The 21941-nt window shown below is 46.9% G+C and overlaps 1 protein-coding gene across 2 annotated transcripts in view; it reads right to left on the bottom strand.

The window, feature by feature from the left end:
• Positions 1-7828, bottom strand: part of TTC12 (tetratricopeptide repeat domain 12) — a 134335-nt gene extending 126507 nt beyond the window's left edge. Inside the window, exons 1-5 of one of the 2 annotated variants that reach the window (XM_074976963.1) lie at positions 7765-7828; positions 3492-3643; positions 2457-2487; positions 1842-1919; positions 1181-1302 (exon numbers count right to left, since the gene is read on the bottom strand). In XM_074976963.1, coding sequence (XP_074833064.1) covers positions 1181-1302; positions 1842-1919; positions 2457-2487; positions 3492-3643; positions 7765-7828 — 447 coding nt within the window. Of the gene's footprint in view, positions 1-1180; positions 1303-1841; positions 2194-2456; positions 2488-3491; positions 3644-7764 lie in introns of those variants that run through there. The other variant, XM_074976964.1, reaches the window with a different exon arrangement.
• Between the last annotated feature and the right edge of the window lie 14113 nt (positions 7829-21941).

Below are 21941 nucleotides of genomic sequence, written 5' to 3' on the forward strand. Positions count from 1 at the left end.
GATTTGCATTTGAGGAAGAAGGATGCTCTGGGTTTAAAGCATTGGACTCAGAAGCATAAGACTTGAGTACTGCTCCCAATACAGACTTCATGTGTGACTGACCAGTCTAAGGTGTGTGAAGTTCTATGGCCTCTGTTATGAAGCTGGTTAGAGTAGCTGAAGAGGTTGTAGTGGAAGACAGTTTATTCTGTGCTTGTAGAGCACCATCACACTAGGGTCCTATTTCATGACAGAAGCTCCTACAGGCTGCAGTAATAATATCATCCTAAGGTCCAGCTCTCTGGCTTTAAAATCGATTAGTCTATTATTAAAGACATAATATTTGGCAAATGGGGTATACGAGAGCCCCGCGAGCACCCCCATTGGCACACAAGTAAACAACTCATCACAAGGGGCTACCTATGGTAACATTTAGCTCTCTACAGCCTATTTAGAATAGATTAGGTTAGGAGGACAGATTCTTCCCTTCATATGGGCATAGGAAAGAATTAGCCCCCAGTATAGAAAAGAGAGGCAAAGAAGGTTGACGGTAACAATATAGAGACTCTCCCTACACTAAGCTATAAAAGGTGCACGACAGATTATTTTTGCTTCCTGCTTCCATTTACTACCAGCCACTGGGCACTCAATAACCTATGTCTGATAGTATGGCAATTGGTGCAATATAAAATAGATGTTACAATATAGGATGCATATAGATGGCTCAATAATTTCTGTAAGACACTTGCACAGAGAGAACATAAAATGCTTCATATGACTGAGGAATTAGTTCAGGCCCTATAAAAGGCAGCATGATTTGCATTACAACCTCTCCAGTGAAGCTGAATTCTTGATCAGGGCAAGAAACTACAAGGAAATTTTCCTTACAGACTTTAGTCTAAAGTACTTTGCTGGCAACTTTTAATAGTATAAATATGCACTGTGGCTAACATGGCAGTAAAGTTGATCCTATCAACTCCTGTTAGCAAAAATGAGACCTAAAGCTCTGCTTTGGAGAATGGCCTTGGACAAACTACCTAATGTGCTGCTCTTCCCCACTTTTTCAGTTCATCTGCAACACATTTGGCCTCCTGAAACTGGTTTGGACAAAACAGCAACGATTTTCATGTGCCACCTGCAGACAGCCAAGGCTTTCTTTCACCTAAACAATACATCTCTGGCAGATTTTTCACACACTGACCTGGGCTCTGTTTGTGTAGAGCACCTGCATATCCTTCTGTTTCTCCAGACCTTCAGTGTATCGCTGGATAGCTGTGGCATACTCTTCTTTATTGAATGCTTCATTTCCCTTCACTTTCAGGGCTGCATCAACAAGAGTCATGCATTAGAAATGTCATTATTTCCAGTTGTAAACACAATGGACAGAAGTCATGTTCTCTTGCTGCAATTTGCCCGGAGATTACCATTGTAACACCTCTACTGAAACTGTTCACAGGACATAGCATGCAGCAGATTTGTCTCCATGCATTTTCACTTACTTGTCCCCTTTGTATTGTAAAATACAAACTCTGGCTATTGGTATTTACTCTTTACAGCCAATTACTTACATCTTCCCACAAACCAAGTATCTCTCTCTCCCAAGCTTAAGTCTGTTAAACGGGACAGCCATTAAGAGGAACGCATTCTAAAGACCCCAGCACTTACTGTGCACAGATTACATTCTCTTCTAATCAGTGATATACACAAGATCATTGGTACTATGGAACACCAAGTGCCAGCCTCCTTCTCCCCAAGCTCATTAATGTGCACAAAAATTGGCCAAGAGACAAGCTTACCAGTTTAATTCACCAGAATTAAGCAGTGCTTAAGGCACATCAAAAATGTAAAACTTCAGCAATTACCATCGGCCAAACATTCATTTTTCTTCCTTCTTTTGGCTCGTTCTTTTGCATCTTTCTCTAATGCTGCCATGAAGCTGTCTGGGAACCAGCACAGTTTGGGTCACATTTCCATCAATGAAAGAAAAGATTTCCTCATTAAAATCAAAATGCAGATGAGACAAAAGTCATTTCTGAAACATGTTTTCTCCACAAAGAAAAGCCTGAGGAGGTATTTCATTAATTTGATGTAACTGAGAAAATGAGCGATAAGCTATCACATACCAAGGCCATAAGGCTACCCTAGATTTGCATACCTGCTTCTTTAAGTAGCTCATCTCTAAGAGATGCATCTTTTTTATTCAAAATAATGAGGTTCTTAGATGAGAGGAAGAGAATATGCTGATAAAATTCCTTACTTTGCACAATCCAGCCAGGCACAAAAGACTTGTAAGCAATTACAATTTTCTAATACAGTTCTCAGAGTCATGGGAAAGATTTTCATTGACTTCAGTGGGAGATGGATCAGGCCCTGCGTGAGGCAACCGAATCAGAGAAAGCAATCTGCAATCCTTCCTCAAGCTCTACTTATACAAAATGAACAGGACATGATTATCAGAGAGGTAAATGCTGTCCTACCTCGTCTCATGGTCTCCATATTCTGCATGGTCTGAAAAAGTAGGATACGTGACACACAAACATATACATAAAAAGGTTAGATTTGAGCTGGAACAAAAATAAATTTAAGTATTGTAATTTCTAAACTAGGTGCATTTTTCATGTGAAAATATGGATTGCAGGCAAAATGGATCCCATTCCTTTTTCAAAGCAGCTTAAAACACAGATCTATAATCAGATGAGTCCAGTAACAAGAGTATCATTTTTAAACCTGTCAAAACAAACTTCATCAGGAGCATTTATAGCCACAGAACAGAAGAACGCAATTCAATGCTCAGGTGTCCTTTTAGAAAATCAATTTAACTAAGAATTTCTGTTTGACTCTTCACATGGGAAAACTCATCATTGCAGCCTTGGCTGTTGTAACTGCTGTAACAATCTGCTGTGGTACATTTCATAATGAAAGCATTTCTATTATTAAGACTAGGTGCAGTTGCACAACACCTAGAGACAACTTTTCAAAGATATCTAAGGGGGCCTAAAAATGTGGACAGATACTTAGTGGGATTCCCTATAAGCAGGGTAGATGCCCAAATTCTGTTTCAACAGGAATTAGAAGCCTAACTTGCTTAGTTCTGAAAATACCAGTAGGTACCTATCTGCATCTTTGGCACCTGAAAATCTAGCTCCTAGTGTCTTAATTAAAGCCTCTCAAGATTTAGACTGCCCTTGGATCAAGCCCCTAAGAAGCCACCAATAGTATCCACGTGTTACAGCATCTCAGCACCCACTTCTTCTTTGCTGTTAGCACTCACAGATCTCCTTTCAAGCTCTTGGAGCTTGAACAGGTGTAGGCTGCAAAATATGATGTGGGTTATTCTCCAAAATACTTTCCAGTGAGGAAATCAGACGTTAAGTTTAAGCTACACTCAAATTATATTTGTAACAATACTTGCAAGGTTTGTGTTAGGTTTACATAAGGGACAAAATAGCTGCATTTGCATCATTTGAAAGCCCGAGTCCATCTCATACTCAAAAAGAGATCATAAGCCTTACAGAATCTTGTGAGTTAATGACTGTTCTGTTCAACTTGGTCTTGCATTCTCCCTCATCTCCGACCTTCAGGGCATGAAGTCTTTTCTCGGTATCGGTGATGGCTTTTTCTTGGACAGCTGGGTCTGTAGAGTTCAAGCCATGAACCAAATTGGCTAAAACAAACATGAAATAGAAGTGCACTTAGAGACCAGGAGTCAAGATTTCACTTTGGCTACACATGCCTTTGAAGCCAGAAGATGATGAATGTATGACTGAAGGCATACCCATGCCTTTAGGTAAGGTGTGGTTCCCAGCTTGAGGAGACAGTATACCACTTCCCATCAAGCTAGCACATTATGGCTATGTCTATACTAGACATCTACGTGGACCCCTAATACGCAACTTTAGCTACGCCAATTGCATAGCTGAAATCAACTTATCATTGGTCAATTTCAATGTCTGTCTCTACAGAAGAAAGCCAACGGGAGTATTTCTGCTGTCAAACTTCCTTAATCCTTGTCGCTTGCAAGAAGTTCCGGAGTCAACTATGACCCCAGAAAGCACCATTTCACACACGCATGAAACAAAACCGCAGAAGATCGACCCTGAGTGGGTCCATATTTTGCAGTATGACAGACCGAGCCAAAGCCACACATGCTCTTGTACTCAAGGCATCTAGCCAGTCTGTGCCCATCCAAGACCCCACACATACTCAGGGTGTCTGGTCCATTCCACAGGTTGTGCTTCCATGGTTACATTCTAAGTCTATAGCTACACTGCAGGTTTTTCAGAAATAACTTACTTCACCATTCTTACATCAAAATAAGTTACTTCTGAAAAGAGCCTTCACACGAGAAGCGCAGCTTGAGATTGAGCGTTCAAACTAGAGAGCCCAGTTTTGAAATAAAAGCAACGATGGGATGCCTCCCTGGAGGCCAATTAAGTTGTAATTACCTCTGCTTCGCACAAACTGAGTCAATTTCAAAATTGAAGTGCGGGGGGTGCTGGCAAAAGTCATTCGTTTTGGTGGTTACTATTTCAAGTTAAATGTCCCGTTATTCCAGAACAACAAGCTTTTCAGTGTAGATGCAAGGGGTTTTTTTTTTTCTGTAAAAAAGTTCTCCCCGCAAAATAAAGCCCACTGTAGACAAGCCCTATTTGTAGTGTGTTAACTCAGTGAGAACCAGTGATAGTGCACTTCCTCCACCCAGGAATCACATCCCATGCTCAAAAGTGTAGATATACACTAAAAGATTTGATAAAACATACAGATGACAAGGAAAACATTCATAAACTAAAAAAATTCCATCTGTCTTTGAACTTTTGGCTGTGCTTCAGGTTAGTTTCAGTTTAATGTCTGATACTTTCTTCATAGGCTATGGCTCCAAATGCTGGCAGGGGAAAGACTCAGACAAGTTTTTCCTCATCAGTTCTATCAAGGATTTAGATGACTGTAAAAATAAAACAATAACAGGAAGCATGTAGAGCTATTGCCAGTATTGTGCAATAATCACATCTCCAAGCACTTAGAGATTTCAGAACCCAAACATAGTGACCGAAACTGCAAAATCTTTTCTTTTTGGTGTTTTTCTTTTTTTTTTCAATATTCCCCCCAAGTTTTTTCTTGGGTATTTTTTTTTCCTTTTGCTCGATAAATCTCTTTATTTCTCTTCCTCGTAAGGTTTCAGCTTTCTATGTGGATATTTGTCACTAAGCAAAGATGAAGGCAATAATGTGATGCAATAACTAGTATTTCAGTGACAGCACACACCCAAAGATAAAATTTCACTGTTAAAACTGAGAAAACATTTTCAAAAATACCAAGTCCTTTGGTGCTTCAAATATAAAATTCCCTTTTTGGACTCCTTTTGATTTATTTTTCATCGTTTGTTATATGTCCAGTGCCAAAGATGCTTATTTGTCTTTTGCCTCAGGCTGGGAGCCTAACTTCAGAAGCAGTAATGGAGACAAAACAAAAGGAGCTTCCCAAGGCACACTGCATACTGGAAATCAATGAAGCTTCCAATCTTCGTGAGAAAGACACATATGCATGTCTCTGGGGCTGCCTTAAAACCTACATTTCTGCTGCGGTTTCATGAGGCTCTGTTAGTTTTCTATTTCACTTCGGCTATGTCTACACTTCCCGCTCCTTCAAAGGCAGCATGATCGGAGAATACTAATGAAGTGCTGCAATGAATATGCAGCACTTCATTAAGCTAATTCTCCCTGCGGCAACTTCCAAGCATCAAATTTCGAAGTGCTGGCAGGCCATGTAGCCACAGCACTTTGAAGTGCCCGCACTACTTCAGAGTGCCTTATCTCCCAAAATTTTGGGGAAGTAAAGGCACTTTGAAGTGCCCGCGGCTACACGGCATGCTGGCACTTCAAAGTTTGACACTTCGAAGTTTCCATGGGGAGAATTAGCCTAATGAAGTGCTACATATTCATTGCAGCTCTTCATTAGTATTCACCAATCAGGCTGATTGCCACGCCCCCTTCAAAGAAGGGGCAAGTGTAGACATACCCTCCTTGTCCTAAACTGCTGCACAGTGTTGCTATGCTCTGCTTTAAGGAAAGAGAACACCTGTAACAATCCTCCTAGAGATGGTTACAAAACAGTGGTTGATCCCATAGCAGATAACAGATGTGTTATAGGCCTTTATAGGTCTTCAGAAGTTCACATCTGGGAGATCCTCAGATGAAAGGGACTGTAGAAAGGCCATTTGTTACCATCACTTATCAAAAACTCAGATTCTTGAAAAACTTTCACTTGTTTGCGAGCCCTCCTCAGACCTCCATTAGTGGAAGTGACTGCCTGAGCATGGAACATCTCCCTGGCTTCAAGACTGGAGCCTCATTTTATAAGGGTATTTTTATAAGCATTGTTATATAAAGGGAAGGATCATGGCCAATATTTTCTAAAGCAATTTTTGATTTTGGACTGGTTTAGTTTCTTAGTGCCCAACTAAAGATAATTTGAGTCCTAATTTCACGGGTGCTAAGCCAGCAATGGGCAACCTAACCTAATGAGTAGACAGCATGAGTGACATGCCTTCATCTCAGCAGGCTGTAAGATTGTCATAACCAAGACACTCTCCCCTGAGAAGGTAGTTTTGCTAACTGTGCTTGCATACCTAGAATTTATATGGTGTGCCGACTGAACAGTAGCAGTGCATTGACTGGCTGCCAAGGTAGCACACAGCTTTCACAGTCAATGTTGTATGCAGTCAACACATCACATTTCACATGCCATTGCTGTATGTGCCTGTCACTTTAATAATACAGGCAAGAAAAAAACAACATGGATGGAAAACAGCAGGATCTAGCAAGGGTACACAAAATGTCTTGTGGACCACACCGAAAACCCTGATGGGCCTCAGATTGCCCACCACTGTGAGAAGCACTCACAGAGCTCTTCTCGGCTACGTCTACACGTGAAGCCTACATCGAAGTAGCCTATTTCAATGTGGCGACATCGAAATAGGCTATTTCGATGAATAACGTCTACACGTCCTCCAGGGCTGGCAACGTCGATGTTCAACATCGACGTTGCGCAGCACCACATCGAAATAGGCGCAGCGAGGGAACGTCTACGCGCCACAGTAGCACACATCGAAATAAGGGTGCCAGGCACAGCTGCAGACAGGATCACAGGGCGGACTCAACAGCCAGCCGCTCCCTTAAAGGGCCTCTCCCAGACACACTTGCACTAAACAGCACAAGATACACAGAGCCGACAACGAGTTGCAGACCCTGTGCATGCAGCATGAATCCCCCGCTGCAGCAGCAGCAGCCAGAAGCCCTGGGCTAAGGGCTGCTGCACACGGTGACCATAGAGCCCCGCACGGGCTGGAGAGACAGCGTCTCTCAACCCCCCAGCTGATGGCTGCCATGGAGGACCCCACAATTTCGACGTTGCGGGACACGGATCGTCTACACGGTCCCTACTTCGACGTTGAACGTCGAAGTATGGCACTACTCCGATCCCCTCATGAGGTTAGCGACTTCGACGTCTCGCCGCCTAACGTCGAAGTTAACTTCGAAATAGCGCCCGACGCGTGTAGCCGCGACGGGCGCTATTTCGAAGTTAGTGCTGCTACTTCGAAGTAGCGTGCACATGTAGACACAGCTCTCAAGAGCAGCTCGTGTTAGGGTAGCTCAGTTACTCTGCAAATGTCTGGAGGGGCACCATATAATCAGGAGCCAATGCCATCCTTAACACAGTAATTTCATCTAACTGGCACATGCTAAAACTAAGTGTAAATCTGGCCCATCATATTTACTGTACACTTACTAATTTCATCCACATCTTTCAGGAATTTCTGGAAATCTCTCTCCTCCTGCTCATCAGCCAGCATGGTACAAAATGACTAAGGGGGTGGATCAGAACCTAGAGAAAGGAATACAAGAAAAAAAAAAAACAGAAACATACAAAGTCTAGAAGTAACCTCCTGGTTATTTTAATACAGGTTGGTTGACAAAACTGGGGAAGCTGGACAGCTCCCAACATTGGTCACTTTCCCATAATCTTTCACTTGGGCTTCCACAGTTTGTTTCCAGTCCTGAACTCAGTTAGCACCATCTGTCAGTTACTCAGAGCATTATCTAATGTTACTCTCAAGCTCCCCTGCAAGAGGGGGTCTGTGTCATAAAATCGCCACCACCACACCCGACGCTTAATAGATCAGATTTTCAAAAGTGTTCAGCACTCAGATGCTCCCACTGGGAACCGCAGCAAATCCCTCTTCACCACGAATGGAGAATTCTCATTTAAAACGACATGATACCAGGGGAGGGAGGGAAAAAGAGGCACAGGGGGCTGCAGGTGGGCAGAGGAGGAGGGTGGGGGGAAGTGGGGGGCTGCAGGTGAGGGTGGGCAGGGGAACAGGTGTTGGGAAGGAGAGGGGGAGGTCGGGGCTGAGCAGGGGAGGCGAGGTGGGGAGAGCGGGGGGCTGCAGGTGGGGGTGAGCAGAGGAAAGCGGTGGGGGGAAGTGGGGGGCTGCAGGTGAGGGGGGGCAGGGGAACAGGTGTTGGGAAGGGGAGGGGGAGGTCGGGGCTGAGCAGGGGAGGCGAGGTGGGGAGAGCGGGGGGCTGCAGGTGGGGGTGAGCAGAGGAAAGCGGTGGGGGGAAGTGGGGGGCTGCAGGTGGGGGTGGGCGGGGGAACAGGTGTAGGGAAGGGGAGGGGGAGGTAGGGGCTGAGCGTGGCAGGCGAGGTGGCGAGGGCAGGGGGCTGCAGGTGGGGGTGGGCAGGGGAAGAGGTGTAGGGAAGGGGAGGGGGAAGTGGTGGCTGAGCACGGCAGGTGAGGTGGGGAGGGTGGGGGGCTGCAGGTGGGGGTGAGCAGAGGAAAGCGGTGGGGGGAAGTGGGGGGCTGCAGGTGGGGGTGGGCGGGGGAACAGGTATAGAGAAGGGGAGCGGGAGATCGGGGCTGAGCGGGGGAGGCGAGGTGGGGAAGTGCACGGCTGCAGGTGGGGGTGGGCAGAGGAGGAGGGTGGGGGGAAGTGGGGGGCGGCAGGTGAGGGTGGGCGGGGGTACAGGTGTAGGGAAGGGGAGGGGGAGGTGGGGGCTGGGCGGAGGAGGAGGTGTAGGGAGGGTGGGAGGAGTGGGGGCTGGGCGGAGAGGCAGGAGGGTGTGGCGCGGGCAGAGGTGGTACGCGGGGGGCGGGCAGGGGCTGGCTAGAGCAGAGAGCTGCTGGGGGACCAGGCGGGGAGAAACGGGGACGGGAGATGCGGGGGTGCATGGGACAGGTCCGTGCTCACCCCCCCCCTCGCGAACTCAGGACAAGCCGGAAGCCGAGCCGCGTCCCGCTGGTTACCAAGACAACGAGCTCTTGCGGCTCCGCCCCTTCCTCCCTCGGGTCCGTCTTGCACCACCCTATGCGGGCGCGCAGCCAATGGCGGCCGCGGGTGGGCGGGGCCTGGAGCAAGGGACGGGGCGGTGCTGGGCCCGAGTGGGCGGGGCTCCGCTCAGGGCTGCCGAGCTGCGGTGGGCGGGGGGCCGTTCAGCAACAGAGGGGATGCAGGAAGAACCTGGCGGGGGGCAAAGGTCAGGGGGCAGAGGTCATAGGGTTGTCCAAGGGAGGTGGAGGGGTCTGCCAAGCAGCATGAAAGCACCTCGTGCTGGCCAGGCCCTGCCACCCCCACCCCACATTGACTCCACTGCTTCCAGAACAGCCCATTGGCACCCGTCACCTCTGCCTGGCCGCACCCTGTTCCTCCCTCCCTGGATCCCACCCCCCTCATTCACTGGTTTCACCCGAGCTGGGGAAGGGCCCTTTTCAACCAGGTGTTCCTCTGAAATGTAGGCAGCCGGCAACCCTGGGGTGGCAATGCTGTGACCACAGCCACCCGTCTGATCTCCAGCTCTCGAAAAGTCCTGCCCCGTTCTTACTGACCGGGCACAGCCAAGTACATCGCAGGCGGTTGCCTAACTGTTGCCGGCCCATGGCCAGGCTGTGTCCCCACCTGGCTGCAAGTCCGATCTTCAGAGCCCGATGTATGGGTGTTAAAAAACTCATGGGGCCCCAAGATGATTGAGGTCCACAAAGAGCGCTCAGAGGTGATGAAGTCATGGCTGAGAAACTCAATGAATTCTTTGCTTCAGTCTTCATGGCTGAGGATGTTACGGAGATTCTCACACCCAATGTGTCCTGTGTAGGTGACAGATCTAAGGCCTTGTCCAAGACTGAGGTGTCATTAGAGTTGATTTTGGAACTGATGGATAAACTAAACAGTAACGAGTCATGGGGACAGCTGATGTAACACCAAGGCAATCTAGAGGCTCTAGAGGCAATCCTGGCAATTACAGGCCAGTAAGTCTAATGTCAGTACCTGGAAATTAGTTGAAATCATCGTAAAAAATAAAATTGTCAGACACATAGAAGAACATAATTCGTTGGGCAAAGGTCAACATGGTTTCCGTAAAGGAAAATCATGTTTTACCAGCAGAGTTCTTTCAGTGGGGTCAACAAACATGTGGATAAGGGGGATCCAGTAGATATAGTGTCCTTGGATTTCCAGAAAGCCTTTGACAAGGTCCTTCTCCAAAGGCTCTAATGTAAATTAAGTTGACATGAGATAAGAGAGAAGATCCTTTCGTGGACTGAGAACTGGTTAAAAGGCAGGAAACAGAGGGTAGGAATAAATGGTAAATGTCCAGAACGGAGAGGGGTAACTAGTGCCGTTCCCCAAGGGTCACTCCTAGGACCAATCCTATTCAATTTACTCATAAACAATCTGGTGAAATGGGTAAACTGTGAAGTGGCAAATTCTGCAGACAATACTAAACTGCTCAAGATAGTTAAGACCAAAGCAGACTGTGAAGAACTTCAAAAAGATATGACAAAACTGAGTGATTGGGCAATAAAATGGCAAATGAAAGTTAATGTGGATAAATGTAAAGTAATGCACATTGAAAAGAATAATCCCTACTACAGGATGTTAAGAATCATTAAAAAAGGGATAGAGAATAAGACAGAGAGCATCTTATTGCCCTTGTATAAAACCACGGCACGCCCACATCTTGAATACTGCATACAGATGTGGTCACCTTATCTCAAAAAAGATATATTGACATTAGAAAAGATTCAGAAAAGGGCAACTAAAATGATCAGGGGTTTGGAACAGGTCCCATATGAAGAGAGATTAAAGAGCCTAGGATTTTTTAGTTTAGAAAATAGGAGACTAGGGGGGGATATGACAGAGGTATATAAAATTATGAGTGGTGTGGAGAAAGTGAACAAGGAAAAATTATTATTTGTTTCCATAATAACAGAACTAGCGGACACCAAATGAAATTAATGGGCAGCAGGTTTAAAACAAATAAAAGGAAGTTCTTCTTCACACAGAGCACAGCCAACCTGTGCAACTCCGTGCCAAAGGAGACTGTGAAGGCTAGGACTACAACACAGTTTAAAAAATAACTCGATAAATTCATGGAGGTTAGGTCCATTAATAGCTATTAGCCAGGATGGGTAAGGAATGGTGTCCCTAGCCTGTTTGTCAGAGGTTGGAGATGGATGGCAGGAGTGATTGCTTGATGGCTACCTGTTACCAGTCAGCGGACAGAATACTGGCCGAGATGGACCTTTGATCAGATTCAGTATGGCCGTTCTTATGTTCTTATGTGTCTCAAAGGTCAGTGCATGTTCAAAGACAGTTTTATGTCAGAGCCTCTTCAACCAAACCTGACTGGTCGGCCCTGCAGTACCAGCCACTACTCCATCAAGGCAACAGAAATCATCCTGGGTCTTCAGAATTATATCTTTGTTTTACTTAACTTACGAACACTAATAAAAATCCCTCCTCCCTCACTTCTTGCTCTATGGATTTATTTGTTCAATGAGGGAAGGCCAACAGCTATTTTCTCTTAAAGAGCGCATTTTATTTAATGGTGTTTTCACATTATATGACAAGGGAAACAGGAAGCAAGAAAGAGCTCTCATGATGAGGTGAATCTGTAACTGTCATCAAACACTCAATAATAATTGGGAACAGGGAGTGGGTCCAAAATACCCGCTGTGAACGTTCAGTTGATACTGCGGAGGAAAACAATCATTCTCTGTCAGCAAGAATGATTTATATTCATGTTTTTTTGCAACGAATATTCACTCTGCAGAACCAAATAGACAGTGCTGAAATACAAAACAAGTCCTTTGCTCTCACCGTGTATTGAGCTGGAACCAAACTAGAAATCACATTACACTATCATTTGTGTTGAAACACTCAGTCAGGCAAACGAGACTTTTATTTTTAAGCCTAGATAAACTGTTCATTTGAAACTAGGAAATGGTCTTTCTCATTTCTATTGTCACATGCCTCAACGGAAAAATATTTGGAAATACTGGAAAAAGGGCACTAGTCCATGTATGGAGTTCTCAGGTACTACCACAGTGTAAGCAAAAATAATTTTTAGTTTGTGTCCATTTGTGTGTTTCTAACGTGCTTTGATTTCTTCAACCAAAGGATATTTACAGTACAGAAGTGCAAAGCATACAGCGACCATATCTCCCTGGCCCAAATACGGGATAGGGAGATATGGGGGAAGGGGTGGCTCTTCCCAGCTCCCCCAAGCCCCAGGGACCTGGGAAGGAGGAGGCAGCCGCTGGTGCTCCCTGGGAGCCCAGGGAAGCAGCAGCCGCTGGCCCGTCCTGGGAGCCCCAGGGAAGCAGCAGGGACGCGGCAGCCGCCCACACTCCCCCTGCTTCCCCGAGGCTTGGAGAAGTGATTCCCATCAGCAGCTGCACCTGTGCAGCTGCTGGCAGAAAATATCAGCAGGGGGAGAGCCCAAATATGGGACAATTAGTCCCTTTTAAAAAATAAGTAGGGACACCAACGGGACCATCCCACCCAATGCAGGACGGATGGTCAAACAAAATTGGATCACCCTGATTATTATGGTATTTTGACTTTGTAGAACAAAACAACCCAAATTTTATTTAAGTTTCCATTTTAAAACAGCTGGTTATTGACAGATTGGGAGGCTGACAAACTAGGTTCTTGTCTACTTGACAATAAAGCCCAAAGTAGCTGATGCATGGTATTTAACATGCATGCTACTCCATACTCACTGTTCATGGAGATAACTCTGTTTTTGCACTGTCTTTGTGTGCATTGACTTAATGAACCTGGGATATGTACTAAGTTAAATTGTATAAGGGCACTCAATGCAGAGTAAACTGTCTACACAAGGAGTTGGTGTGGAGTATATAGTGCACATTCAATTTACACAGCAGTTTAGTGTACACAAACCTCAGGTCCCCTTTGTGACCACTAAAAATCTGCTGTTTCATTACCAACTCTGCTTATTGGGCTCTTAGAAGACATGAAGGGGTAAATTACAGCTAAATAACATCACAGAACAGTTAGAGCCAGGACTGGTGGCTGTAAACAAACAAACTTTATGGAACTGTGGGAAACTTGGGGCCACACCCATGATAAATAGACATTTGGCTACCTAAAATTATGTGGACCACCGATGTTGCTGGACCAGAGTGCCAGAACACAGAGGTTCAACCTGAACTACTTGCTGTAATATTGAATATTTCCCCCAAATATTTTGGGTTAGATTTCTCCCCATTGTTCAATTTGATGGAATGCTCTGTGCTATGGGTCTTCTTTTTGGAGGCATTGTTCAGTATGTAGTGTGTGATGGGGTGTACGGGGTGTCCAGGGAGGGGTAGCACCTCTGGTGTGGGGACTTGCTGTGTCTCTTCGGGGCAGTTTGTGCATCTTTGGTCCCTACCTGGCACCCAGCTCTGACCGGTGGCTCCAAGAAGCTGTAGCATGCAGCAGCCACACCCCAATAAACCACTTCGACAGGCAGGCTAAACCAGGTGAGAGTAGCCAGCAGGCCTGAAACCTGCGGTGAGATGGGGAATTGCCTATCCCAGCATACAAAGTCGGCCCTGGTGGACTGGGCAGATGAGATCGACAGCAAGATCTAACGACCAGGAAGGTGGTGCTGCAATGCTCTGAGGAGAGCAAAGGGCATGACAAGGCACCAAAGGCGGCATGGCCATCCACTGCAGCCTAGGAAGTCCCAGCTGTGATGACTTTTCGTACCACTGGAACCAGGCTTCTGAGGTCGAGAGAGTGGAACTGCCCCTGTGCAACGGCTTTTCCACTTTAAACATTCTCCCGCACAGGTTCTTTGCACTTTCTCATCACAATTCCTGTTCCACGATGACATGACTGACTTTGTTCTTCCAAATGGCGAGTTCTCAGATCCTTTTGAGATATCCAATGGTGTGAAGAAAGGGTGTGTGCTGGCCCCAGTGTTATTCAACCTGTTTTTCACGTGCATCCTCAGCCACACAGTTAGGGACCTGAACCATGGAGTCTACATAAAATACAGACTTGATGGGTCACTTTTCGACCTTCATCGTCTGAATGCTAAAGCCAAGATGCTTGAGAGGCTCATCCTTGAAGCCCTTTTTGCTGATGACTGTGCAGTTATGGCACACAAGGAATCTGATCTCCAGCTCATTGTCAACAAGTTTGCTGATGCCACTCGCCTCTTTGGTTTGACCATCAGCCTTGGAAAGACTGAGGTACTGTTTCAGCCTCTTTCAGGATCTGCTGTTCTCCCCGCTTCAATCTTCATTGAAGGAACAGAGTTAAAAACAGTAGAGGAGTTCAAGTACCTTGGCAGTGTGATAGCCAATGATGGCTCCCTTGACAAAGAAATCAATGCCAGAATCTTCCAGGCCAGCCAGGCACTAGGACATCTGATATCATGAGTGTTAAATCAGCACAATATCCAACAGTCCACTAAACTGAGAGTGTCCAAGGCTGTTGTCCTGACCAGTCTCCTGTATGACTGTGAAACCTGAACCTTGTACAGAAATATATATAAAACCGCGAGAGCGCTTCCACACACGCAGTCTGAGGTCAATACTGCACATTCCATGGCAGGACAGAGTTACGAACCTGGAAGTCCTGGACAGAACAGGAACCACAAGTGTCGAAGCCATGATTCTGAAAGCCCCACTTCACTGGACAGGGCATGTCATACAAATGGAGGAGTCAAGAATCCTTAAGCAACTCCTCTACAGTGAACTCTCCCAAGGCAAAAGGAATCAAGGTAGGCCTTGCAAGAGATATAAAGACTGTGTGAAGGCCAACATTGCTCATGCTGGTTTAAAACCAGATCAGCTAGAGCAGCATGCAAAAGACCAAACAGGCTGGTGTGCTCTCATACAACACGTGTATGACAACTTTGAAGAGCAGCAACGCACACACCTCATGGATGCTCGTGAGAGGAAGAAAGCAACAGCAGCAGCAGCACCAACAGAGCCAGGACAATTCCCTTGCCCCCACTGTGAACGCCCATGCCGTTCAAAGCTTGGACTCCTCACCCACATGCAAGTCCGCAACCGATGAGCCTGTGCAAGCTCAAGACGTCATCATCGGACATGACAGACTACCTACCTATATATATGTGTGTGTGTGTGTGTGTGTGTGTGCGTGTGTGATATATATATATATATATATATATATAGAGAGAGAGAGAGAGAGAGAGAGAGAGACTTTTAAAGACCGTAGAACTGTCTGCAGAAATGTCATGGTATTTTGTTATTTATTAAATAGAAGGGAATCCATTTTTTGCTCATCACTCTAAATTTCAGATGCTTGGGAATGTATTAATTACAGCAAATGCAACATTCTGAGATGAAAACCATCCCAAATGGCTGTCTATAGAGCTTAGGCCCAGACAAACATTTGTCTCAGGCAGACAGGCAGTAAAAACTTAATTGGTCCCCACTCTTCAATGCTCTTGAAATGGCTGAATTTCAATAGCTTGCAGGGTGCAAGAATTGATGCCTACATCAAAAAGATGAGGATTTAGGGAACTTTTACCCAGATTTATCTCTTCTGCAGAACCTGCCACTTCCAAAACATTTATTTTATTGGCAGGTAGAGCCCGTTATGGTCAAGAGAATTGAGCTGCAATATGATATAGGAAGGGCGGGGGCAGACAAAAAGGAGCTTGAAAGTGCTGCATTCTGAATGAATAATCCAGGTCTTTATTCTATCCACACGATTATGACGATGAATGGAACAAGTTCTGTCTCTGGTCTCTGGGCTATGTAAACAGGATCCTGAGCCCTCGGGGACAAAGTCATACTGTGGTCACTCCTAAGTACTTTTATTCTTCTGAAATGTGCTCACTCTCCTGCTATTAGTTAATTATAGTCACATTTTCACTTTAAGTCCACCAAACATCCTGCTGCAGCACCCAGTCCTTGTTCCACTGAACATTCACAGAGCTCTCAACTTCACTACTTCCAAAGGAATAGTGCACCCCAGATTCCGGGCTTCAGTAGGATCACCGTTCTGCTTAATACACAACAGTATATGCAGTAAAAACAAGAATAAGCTTATTATCAAGGAATAGACGTTCAAGTGATAGCAAGTAAGATTATTGGAAACAAATGGTTACATAGAAAATAAAATAGACTGCTTTCCAGAGCCTACACTAATATAACACGGCATTACTGTCTCCTGTGAGATAACTTACCCCTTGTTTTTTCCAACATTTTCAGACATTCCTTTTCATGCAATCGACCTTTTTTTGGTTTGTCCTCATAGATTGAAGGAATAATTAGAAGTTTATCTGCACCCCAGATACAGTTTTAAAAGTCTTCTTCCTAAACAAGATAAGCGTTGTAAGTTTGGGTTTTTGTTTGTTTCCTGCAGCTCCGCCAGTCTGGTGATTCACATTTCAATCACACTGTAAATGGGTGTTGTTATGAATGAATGCCTGTAAAGGGTTAAACCCAGAGAGAGTGGGTTCTTTATGGGCAAGCATCCAGGTGAGCCAATGGGAAGAGAAAGGGGGATTATTTGAATTGAAGCAGTTACCTTCGAAGATGTCTTTTCTGTTGTGTGGCTGGAGGAGAGAGACACGGAGATGTTTAATCCTGACCAGGATTAAGGAATCCAGTAAATATCTAGGCCACAAGGAGATCTGGGCAAACAGACATGGAAGTAGAAATGCAATGTTTAGTCAGACTTCATCAGGTTATTTTGTATTTTGGGTTTGGTGCAGGACTTCTTAGGCTGGTTGAGGTGCCCCTTTGTACACTGTAACTTTGAAACCAAATACCAGGGAAGTAATTCTCTGTAATTCCTGTGTCTTAGAGAAGGGTCTGTGTATATGCATGCCTAAGCCTGAAAGGACATCGATCAGATTGCAGCTTAATTTCTTCCTCTTCGTTTTCAAACTGTCTCCGAAGGGAGGGTTAAGAGCCTGGGGTTACCCCACAGGGGCATATCACAGATTCGGGCAATGCACTGCTGATAGGCAGAACGGTTACCACGTCCACAGCCAGCATCTGTTTCGACTGCTGTTTCACATCCACACATGCCTTGGTGCACATCATACCATATATTAACCACTCCCTGCGTGGACCAGTTTGCCTGAGCTCCCCAAGTTCTTGTCCCACATTCTTCCATTTTACACACCCTATCAGAGTCCCAGGGCACTAATATTCCCACAGCAACTTGGATTCCTAACCGCCTCTGAACTCACTCTCAGATCTCCCAACACACACTGGGTAGGTCTGAGTGCCCGCACTCGCCATCTATCTGCCAGCTGCTCTCACTGCCCTCTGGGGCCTGTAGCAGGAAGTGAATGCCTTATTCCATCATGCAGAGTTCCTGAAAACCCGTATGCTGGGGTAGGCATGCTGGAGGGCAAAGGGAACTGGCTAAACTTTCAGAGGCAGAGCCCCGACGTTGCTGTGGCACCTATCTTCAGCACAGGGCCAGTGATAGTGTCTCTAGCCTGAGCACCTTAGAGTTTCACCACCTGAAGCACCTGAAATTAGACTGCAGGAATCACCCTGTACTTGGGGATGGAGCGGAGTGGAGCTAGTTTATTGCCTCTTTTTCAGTAACTCTAGATTCACATGAGCTTTTGCAGCCCATACGCCTTCCAGCCCAGGTAGCCCTGGGATCCTCAAAGGTATTAAAACCCTACATACCCTTGAGGGTCTCAGCCTCTCTCAGTGCAGCCACATACTGTCCCCTACAGGATACTCTCTCTTCCACACCAGCTTGGTTTTATGAGCAAACCTGCAGCTGTGCCCAAGCCACAGAGCATGCACAGATTCTGGGCACTGTGACTGTTTGGTGCAGCACTGTAGCTGAAGACTTTGATTTTTTCCGCCAGGCTGATTGGCTGCTGATTAGCGATGAGGGGCTCATTTGGGGCTTACAAGCTGCAAAGTGCTTAATTTGTTCACTAGAAGTTTATGATGCAGAGGAAGGTTCTGGGGTAGGAGGTTCAGGCATGAGGCCAATGCAGAAAAGAAATTCATCCACCTGAAGAGTTTTCTGTTTTACATTCAGTAGCAGACCCACACTTGGGATGAGAAGGAGAGCTGAGCCCCAGGGCAGCACCTTGGAGAGGAATCAAAGAACAGCAAATCATGGTGGAACATTTCCTAACAGAAGCTTTGAAGATGCAAAGCTCCAGCGCAGTGAGAATGAACGGGCTGCTTGTCTTAAAAAGCCCTAAGAGAGTGGTGCCGTGTAATTGTTTCTCATGATGATCAGAGAGCAAGGCCCCACCAGCCCTGGAGTTCAGGGCCTCGGGGTTTGATGCGAGCACTTTACAGCTGCCTGGCTGGTCAGCAAAGCAAAAATCTGATGTGGACTAGTTCCCAAATTTTGCTGTGTTCTACCAGAAGCAACCTGCTGGCCTTTCTCAGGAGCAACATGGGATTGTTGGTTTGCTGTAGCTGTCCTTTGCCTCGGCAGCTGAAAGGTCTCCAATGGAAGGAGACACAAATGAGCCCCTCATTGCTAAGCAGCAGCAAATTAACCCTCTCAGAAAGAGCCAGCCGCTGGATGCTGCAAAGGAGAATGCAGCAAAGATCCCTAGAATTATCATAATGTTGCTTCTCTCCCCAGGCAGATAATTCCCCAGTCCCTGCATGAAGTGGGTCAATGACGTACTGGGCTCTGTCAGCGTGTGCACTTGTCCTCCTTGTGCGCACTACCACACGAACCTTTCAGACACCCCAGAGCCCCCCCGAGTTACCGGCCTGTGTTCTGTCTGCCTCCCCCCACATGCTCTGCCCACATGGAAAATCTGCCTCCCCCTCCTTGTCTATCTGCAGGCACAGGTCTTCCCCAGGCATAGGTGGTGAATTACATGGGCCCATGGTGCTGGGGTAGTAGGAATATTCCTGGCTTACGGCCTGGCTCCACCAAAGTTTGGGAGATGATCTCTCCCTCGGCCCCACCTGCCACCTCCAGGCAATTTAAAATGCTCCCGCATCCCCCTCACTGGCAGCACAACGGGGCTAAAGTCATTTCCTGCTGCCAGCACCTTCTTGCAGCCACACGGGGGGAGGGTGTATCTTGCACTGCTGCTGCCCTGAGCACCCCTGTGGCCAAGGGGAAGCCATAGGGTTGGTGCCTGTGGACAGCACCCCTGACTGGGTGCTCCAGAAAAACGCCACCTCCCACACCCCTCGCCCCATATCACTTCATGCCCACCCCCTCCTGGAGCCTGCACCCCATCAAGCCCCCAAATTCCCTCCAGAGACTGCACCCCCCCACCCCCGTACATCAATCCCCTGCCTCAGCCTGGAGCCTGCATCTAGTACCCACCTCCTCTGCCCTACCCAAAGTCCCCCACAGAGCCTTAGGCAGATCAGGGTAGAGAGAGGAAACTTGGGTGGAGGAGGGGATGTGGACTCTGGGCACAGCCAAAATTTCTGCCCACCTGTCAGCCCTGCCCCATGCTATGTGGCTCCTGATCAGCGCTCTCTGTCGTAAATGTTAGCACCATTAACTCCATCTTGGCTGAATGGTGCCTCAGGCTGTGAGCGTTCATCCCTGTTCCAGCCTGTTTGACACACTCTATGGCTCTCTCTGAGGCAACTACACAGGAGTGTCTGTCAGAGACAGGCATTCTGTCTCGAAAATGTCACACTTTTAACCCCAGGAGAGCTGGGCATAGCGATAGTTGTTGCGAAGGGGCAGGGGGATGCTCTGGGGAAAGAAGGGTTGAGGGTAGGAAGTCAATGAACGAGGCAGGGAAAAGTCAAAGTGAACAGTGGCGAAGGCGTTGAATCTGCAGTCTCTCTTTTCTGTCATTTCAGACAAAGGAGCGAGAACTGTGAGGAGCTCTGCCTGCAGCGTGCGCAACCAGCGGGTACCAATGGCACCATGACGCAGCTACCACAAATGTGCAGCACGGCCAGATACTGCTAGGAAAAATCTCCGGTTGCCAGTACGAGAACGCACCGTCATCTAGAGTGGCGCATCCACTGAGGCAGCTCTCGAAGAAGGAGAAGCTGTTTTCTGCCTGCCCTCCTTTGGCACTAGCTGTTTAATCACTTCCCTGGGTCACTGGGAGAGAGAGAAGCAGTGTAGCAGGGCTGGCGTGGTCGCATCAGCTTAGACCTGGCGTGAGGTGTGTGTCAGCCACATCAGGAGCTCTTACAGCCCCAGGTCAGGCTGGGAGAGGAGTGTGGAGCATTATCCCCCAGCAGAGCAGCACAGCTGCCGTGTCCTAGATGGCTTCTAGAATGCTGCCCCTTTGCTCACAAGACCATACAGGCTAACTGCTGTCTGCCTCCCGCTTGCTTATTTACTCAGAGGTGTGAAACGACCATGTTAATTTCTCACACTCCTCTCCACTGGCCGATCATTGGGGATGCTCAAAGTTGCTCAAGCGTTCCAAGCGCAGCCTGGAAATCTCTGCCTTGCAGATGAAATTCATCCCATGCCAAGGCACCCAGGCACCACTTAATCCCCGCTTCTCCCATTCTGCGGTGATTAAACCCTTACCGGAGTTATTACTCGCTGATTAAATCCTTGGACAGGCTCTTTCTGCAGGGGTAGTAGGTATAAGTTTCCTCTGCCCAGAGCAGGAGGGACTATTTTGAATGTCATTCTTAGCACTTTTAGAGATGTGCTGCTCCAAGGAGACGCGTTTTTGGGGGGTCTTTTTACATGTGGTGCTTTGTTTCACATTATCAAACAGCTGCCTCTTCCCCACACATTGTAGAAAAGTCCTTCTCTGACATTGTTGAATATGTATATCTCAGTTGCAGCCTGATGTCCTGGCTGGGGGTCATGTGTGAAAGGTGTTATACACCGAGATGGACACATTCCCTGCAACTAGGAGCATTCAGCTGAGCCACTGAGGGATACCTTTCAGTCACTGGGGCTCCCACTCTCTTGGATGATACATACCCACTCGGGGCATTTTCCCTCCCAGCCTTGAATAATTTATTGGCTTGGAAAGTCACTCACATGTTTTCTCTGCTCCCACAGCCTTGTTGAAGTGTCTCCTGTTATCCCACAATAAATGGGTCTGCATTTGCCTCGCAGTTTGATGCAAACCAAAAAGAGACACCTCTTTCTGCTGCTGTCTTCTGTTTGGCGTAGCATGGAAATGCACATCCAGTTAGACATGCAGGGTCCGAAGTGGCCGTCTGTGCTTGCTGTGAGCATTATTTCATAGAAACAAACAGGCCAGGATTGTTTAAGCCCACTGCTGTTCTTCAGCAGGGGACTGAAATGCTCCAGCAAATGCACGCAAATTAAGGAGACCTCTTTGGTTAAAACCTATCCCTGGGTCAGACAGGGAAGAGGGCTCCTGGCTAGTGTGGAAGGAAGAAGCTGATCTGCCAGTCATCGTTGGGGCAAAATCGATTGCAGAGAATGGAAACTACAAAGCACTGTGTGCTCTTTTTATTGGCTCCAACGTTTTCGGCCCTGTTTAGTGTTCTGTGTCACACCAAGCGTGGATTTCCTCATGCTGTCCTGTTCATGAAGATCCAGGGAGGGCATGGTCCGGTAAGAGCTGGGGTCCACTCCCCAGCTGGTGTGAAGAAGACGTTGTGCAGAGATTGCGGGGTGACCGGGTCACAGAAGGGCTGCAGACAGACACGCGTAGACCCTGTCCAAGAAAAGGAAGTATGCAGGTGTCTGTGGATCGGGCTCGTG

This window comes from Carettochelys insculpta, chromosome 25 (assembly GCF_033958435.1).
Source record: "Carettochelys insculpta isolate YL-2023 chromosome 25, ASM3395843v1, whole genome shotgun sequence".
NCBI lineage: Eukaryota > Metazoa > Chordata > Testudines > Carettochelyidae > Carettochelys > Carettochelys insculpta.